This window comes from Rhizophagus irregularis, chromosome 14, assembly GCF_026210795.1.
Source record: "Rhizophagus irregularis chromosome 14, complete sequence".
In the NCBI taxonomy this organism is placed as follows: Eukaryota; Fungi; Glomeromycota; class Glomeromycetes; order Glomerales; family Glomeraceae; genus Rhizophagus; species Rhizophagus irregularis.
Window position 1 is genome coordinate 27,862 of NC_089442.1, and position 6,000 is coordinate 33,861.

The 6,000-nt window shown below is 30.2% G+C and overlaps 4 protein-coding genes across 4 annotated transcripts; 2 read left to right on the forward strand and 2 right to left on the reverse strand.

Annotated features, from left to right (window-relative positions):
- Nucleotides 1-322: 322 nt before the first annotated feature.
- OCT59_005725 (uncharacterized protein) lies at nt 323-964 on the forward strand (the record flags this gene model as incomplete). Its single annotated transcript, XM_066140798.1, has 3 exons — nt 323-550; nt 653-767; nt 843-964. The coding sequence occupies 3 exons, from the start codon at nt 323-325 to the stop codon at nt 962-964; spliced, it is 465 nt and encodes a 154-aa protein (XP_065997648.1).
- Nucleotides 965-2,014: 1,050 nt separating this feature from the next.
- Nucleotides 2,015-2,938, forward strand: OCT59_005726 (uncharacterized protein; the record flags this gene model as incomplete). The annotated part of the gene is made up of 2 exons (XM_066140799.1): nt 2,015-2,597; nt 2,799-2,938. The coding sequence occupies 2 exons, from the start codon at nt 2,015-2,017 to the stop codon at nt 2,936-2,938; spliced, it is 723 nt and encodes a 240-aa protein (XP_065997649.1).
- Nucleotides 2,939-4,551: 1,613 nt separating this feature from the next.
- On the reverse strand, nt 4,552-4,785 carry OCT59_005727 (uncharacterized protein; the record flags this gene model as incomplete). Its single annotated transcript, XM_066140800.1, has 1 exon — nt 4,552-4,785. The coding sequence occupies one exon, from the start codon at nt 4,783-4,785 to the stop codon at nt 4,552-4,554; it is 234 nt and encodes a 77-aa protein (XP_065997650.1).
- Nucleotides 4,786-5,154: 369 nt separating this feature from the next.
- Nucleotides 5,155-5,612, reverse strand: OCT59_005728 (uncharacterized protein; the record flags this gene model as incomplete). Its single annotated transcript, XM_025324586.2, has 2 exons — nt 5,155-5,315; nt 5,519-5,612. The coding sequence occupies 2 exons, from the start codon at nt 5,610-5,612 to the stop codon at nt 5,155-5,157; spliced, it is 255 nt and encodes an 84-aa protein (XP_025185294.2).
- Nucleotides 5,613-6,000: the final 388 nt, after the last annotated feature.

The window sequence follows — 6,000 nt, forward strand, 5'->3', positions numbered from 1 at the left end:
CTCGAGTAATGGGATCTCTTAAGCCAGTTCAAAATCTACCTGAAACGTCTCAAACTCTCTCAAAGTATGAGGATAGGCCTGGCCAAATGAAAACGTTTCTTGGTAATAAAACTTTTATTTCTTGAATAGCATAATGGCAATATATATATATAGTAGTGTCTTGATATTTATTTTCTTGATCTATTTATAGCTTATACGAACAATAACTTTAGCTGGCCCCCCTCAATGCCAGAATATATGAGAAGATATTGTTTCCATCAGATCACTGGTACCGGGTCTAATATTGATGTTCAAAGTGGGCGTGACATTATATTCTTTTACAATGCACTTGAAAGAGGAATTCTTAGGTCACGAAAATGATTGGGTGACCGTATACAACCAGGAAATAAAGGCATATGGAAAAGAGTATAGCGACGATGAATTGAACCACATTTTCAAAGAGATGCCTGGTGCCATACAACTTCCAGTTAATCAGAAAAGTCTGCCACACAGTAAAAAAAGAAAGATGGTAACTACTAAGCATGTCATTGATAATGGGTGTGATTACAAGGTTTGAATTGTAAATTAAAATTAAAAAATTGGGGTTTAAAACTTTAATTATAAGTTTTAGTACATGTAGTCCTCAAAACAGTTTAATTTTTTTCAAATAAAGGCCAGAGTTGGCGTTAGAAGACCTGAAGAACCTGAACTAGTTGCTCTGATCAATTATAACTTATATGATGATCGTTATGATAATCATAAAAAATATGAATGCATCATAGACACAGGTACACCTTCAACGATCTTTTCATTTTAAATTAAAAGAACACTTGGAGATGAGGGATGGAATTTGAGACCTATAGCAGGCTCAGGTTATGGAGATGGCGTAGCTGAAATCCATGCAAATAAAATATTTGAAGTCCGTCTCAGCGATAGACGTAATTGGACAAAATGGGTCCCAGCAAAGATTACAGTCTGGGATTAAAAATCTGGTGATGAAGTAGAGCATGCATTCATCGATAATGATATTACCGACCAACTTGCATACGCACACGAACTGAACCGTCCAATAAAATTTTTAGATAGTACAGATGAAGAAAAGCTCACCCAGTTTTTGAGTACATGTAATTAATTCATTAATGAAGATTATTGTTATCTGTCCATCAATTTTTACCTTTCCAAATAATCCTCTATGTAAATCATAAAATATTTGAGTGATGTGTACTCTTAAATCACGCGATGATGGTGTAATCATCCAATAAAATAGCTTTTTATAAATTATACTTTATACTTTATTCTTTTTTAAGCCTAAACGTTATGAAAAAATTCCAATATACCGCAAGTTTGATAGGAGTTACTAAAAGCTTCGGACAAAGATCTTATCACATAAGTTGTATGTTTAGATATACAAAAGATCTTGCATAGACCCAGTCATGTGAGATTGATCACCTGAAATGCGCAGTACGATACTGAGAAAATTCTTGCCAGAGCTGTGTGATGTGTAAATCGCATATATATCTCGCATTATTTTTTTTCGCTTGCATAAAAAGTGTTATGGAATCCGAGTTTGACTTACTTAGAGAAGAAAATGCCAGACTTATGGTCAAGATAACTGGGTGAGCCAGCTCGTTCGAGAAAGCTGAGCTTGAGGCAAGGAATGCTGAGCTTATAGAAAGACTTGCAAAACTGGAAGAGAAGCAGTTGGAGAACGTAGTAATAAAAAACTTATTACATGCATCATGTGTAAGCGCCTCTGGCCAAGTATCGCGAAAAAATATATATAATCATATTAAAACAATATTCGGATATGGATATTTTTTCTGGCAATCATTATTTCGCATATGAGATTGGGGACATCTATGCTAATCATGAAGTCATTTTTATCAATTTGCGGGGATTAACGGAATGACGAAATGCAGTGCGTAATTGCTGGTGAAAATCCGGTGAATGTTTTCTCCTGCGAAATTTACAAGTGATATAAAAGAGAATGATCATTTTTTTTGCTCAAGACTCTTCACTCATACACAAAGACGGTATGGATAGAACACACATCGTAGTGCTCGCAAAAAATATCTTCCGTTTTACTAGCACCCTTACTACGCATATTGGTATCCCGGATGTGAATTCATGCTCATTATGTGGAAAAGAGATTTATTCACTCGCATCAAACCTGTCATACCAAGAATTCACCCTAGCTTCGTGTGGACACATCTTTCACCAGAAGTGTCTCAAAAAGTATCTGGTGAATAAAGAAGCGCGATGCCCGAATAAGAATTGTAATAGAGATATTGAAACTTTTCTCTCTCCGGATCTTTTTAAGGAAACGGGCAAACCTACATCCTCAACTGCAGATGTCACTAAGCCAGTGGATTCGAGAAATCAAACTCCCGTGAATGATGATGTAACACTAATGGACGAACTAGGATTATTAGGCGAAGAGGAACAAAGTTCGTCCAAGACTACCGACAAGACATCAAGCTCTATTCAGATCATTAAAGAAACTTCTGACCAGGCAACTAGCCCTATTGAGGTTGTTAGCACTACACCTGGTAATCCCGAAAATTTGGATGACTTGATTTCGAAGGAACTCTCTAGCGGACAAATCCAACGCCCTATATGTGAGAAATGCTCCGAAGAAATTTCCATAAAGTTTTTGAAAGACACCATCTTTTTATCCTGCAATCATGCTGTGTATTTAGATTGCATTAACGATCTACGCAAAAGATACCCTATCTGTACTTCAGCCGATGATATGGAAACTGATGATTTGAGAATCCCGGGTTCGAGTGATGTGCTAAAAAAATGACCTAATGATTCAGGCGAATCAACTGAAAAATCGTCTAGCAAGAAAGTGAAAAAGGCAGGTGAGAAGAAAGTATCGGGTACGCTAAAAAAACTTATCGAAGAATTATCCTCTGAAATATCTCAGGATTCCAAAGTTATAGAAGAGGGACCATAACCATAACCATAACCATAACCATAACATTTCTCGATGAGATTCCCCAATTCCCTCTGTCATCAATTTACAGAGTTGCCACATCGAACGGGCATTCTCATGGTCGAATGAACGAATAATCGAATGAACGAACAAATAAACAAACAAACAAATAATCAACAACATAATTATCAAACAACATAATCAACAAGCAACATACAACAACATTCTTGGTTCATCACATAAATAGCGTTAGTAATATAAAACATCAACCGATATAAAATAAAATTAACTTCTTTAAATTTTTCCCAAATTATATTCACTTTTACCTTTAATTTCAAACTTCGATAGCTCTCGCTACGAATTATTACTTTTCAAAAACGTATATTTAATTCATCTTGAAATTTCCATTTTATTCAATTAAAATTAATTAAGCGAACATTAATTAAAGTTTAGGGCGAACCTATTACCTTTAATTAACATTAAACTTCACTAACAAATAATTAAATGAAACTTATATTTTTATTGAGTTCTGTGAATGAGAACTATGGAATTACTTTGAATTCCGCTCTCTATTTATACAAATTTTATGCTACTTTCTATTCTACTTATATACTATCTTTTATGTTCTTTTTACATATTATCTTTGAACTATCTTTCTAATATGCTATCTATATTTTAAATATGCTATCTTTTAATATGCTATCTTTTATATATGTTTTTTTTAATATGTTATCTTTTATATTCCATCTTTATACTATCTTTTTATATTATCTTTTATATTATTTTATGTTCTTTAATCTTTCTGACATTATTTTATATGTTCTTTTAATTCGCTTTATGTGTTTTGCTTATAATCTATCTTTTGTGGCTTATAATTATTCTTTCTAATTGTTCTTATTGTTAAAGATTGCTAAGCCACAATTGATCGACTCTAATTATCCTATTGGTTCTTTGTCAATTATTCGATAAATATTACATCATGTAGATCATTACTTTTCCTAAATGTTTATCCTTTTCAGCTAATTATTTATCCATCTACGCCAATTCATAATTAATTTGTTCATTCTTAATATTTGGCAATTACATTTGGTGGTTGAATTTTATCATCTTTTCATGCTTGATAATTGATTGACTCTAATTATCCTATTGGTTCTTTGTCAATTATTCGATAAATATTACATCATGTAGATCATTACTTTTCCTAAATGTTTATCCTTTTCGGCTAATTATTTATCCATCTACGCCAATTCATAATTAATTTGTTCGTTCTTAATATTTGGCAATTACATTTGGTGGTTGAATTTTATCATCTTTTCATGCTTGATATTCGACCGTTTACATCGATATAAAGCCTTATCCAGATGTTTTTATTCCAGCTTTTTAAATAAAAAGTTTAAATTATTTTGCTTCTTTATCTAATTTGATAAATTTACCATCAAATGATGATTCTAATATTTAAACATTATCAGACTTCGAACATAAAAATAATTATTATGATTTAAAGGCTCAACAAATTCCAATAAAAAATAAAGCCTTCCATAATTAAGTCTTCGAAGTTTATCAGATGATAATTTTTTAGAACAATTTTTTTTAATTATATTGTTTATTATTATAGTTAATTTATAAATATAAAGCTATAAACAATTAAAAACAAAGACACCTGTAATACTTACTTCTTCAATTGACTTCATATCAAATAATATTGCTAACCCAGCTTCAAATTGCAATTTTCCAGTATTTTCAGTTATATTTTCTCTTTTTAACTTCACTCCATATAAACATTCTACAAAATTTACAACAGTTTGAACTCCACTATAATTTACTTCTATTGTTCTATTTAATTTTTCTGTAAAATTATTTGTAGTCATAATACATTCGAAGTTTGGTAATATGCGTCCAGCATCAATAAAGATAGTCACCATTCATTGCATAACCAATTTTAATTTAAATCAGTTATTAACTTTTATTTAACGTTTTCTGATAATTTTAGTGAATTAACAAAATCTTAATAAAGTAAACCAAGTTCTTTAGCATCATATTCAGTTCTATTTCGTCCAATTATTTTAAATGCTAATGCTAAAGAATACCTGTAATTATAAATTTAAATTTAATTAATTAAATAATTTTCTAATTGTATTATAAATTTATTATTTGAATTTTATAAAAAAAGGCAATACCAAATAAAAAAATTTATGTGAAAATAATATGTATACTTACCGCAATAGCCATGAAATACTTCATTGATTATAATCTTCTCCAATCGTATGCATAATATGGAACCAACATAATATAGCTCCACGTAAATTATTGTCTATGGCAATTTTTGATGGTCTATGCTTATCGATCATAACTAAAGAATTCCAATTAGAAGAATTGCATTCTCTAATCCTTTTAAATCCTTTACCATTTGGTAAATCAATATAACTCCATATATGTTCACAACCATTTTAATCACATGGAATATTTTTTTTTATCGCTTTTATAGATAATTTTATCATCCATTAGTTTTCTTTATTGCTTATTCCTAAATAATAAATAAGTAAATACATTTATTGTTATTTATATTTTAATTCATTAAATTGCATAAAATAATTTTTTTACCAAAAGCAAGTGGTGTTCCAGAACCACTGTTATTTTCAGCAACAAATACTAATACTGGAGCCCTATCATTATTTAAATCATATTTTGAATCCATTCTGATATATTTTTGACCAAAATTTTTGCCATTTCGTAGCCAAAACTCATTAGATAAAGTAAGTTGATAAAATTGTTTTTCATCTTCAGATTGTGAAAAATCTGGTTGTTGATAATATAAACAAAACCTTTTGGTTTTAAAACATATATAACCAAATAATGTAAAATAGTCTATGGGCCTGAATTTTCTTTTAATCTTCGATCATCACGTATTAAGTAGAATCTAAGTTTAACCAAGATGCAATTAAAAATAAAAAAAAACTATGGATTTTAGCTCTTGATATTGCAAAAGCGTATGATAGAGTCAACATTCATATGTTAAAAAAAGCAATAAAAAGATTAAAATTACCAGATAACTTTATTTCAATTATTTGTGATTTATTCTTAGA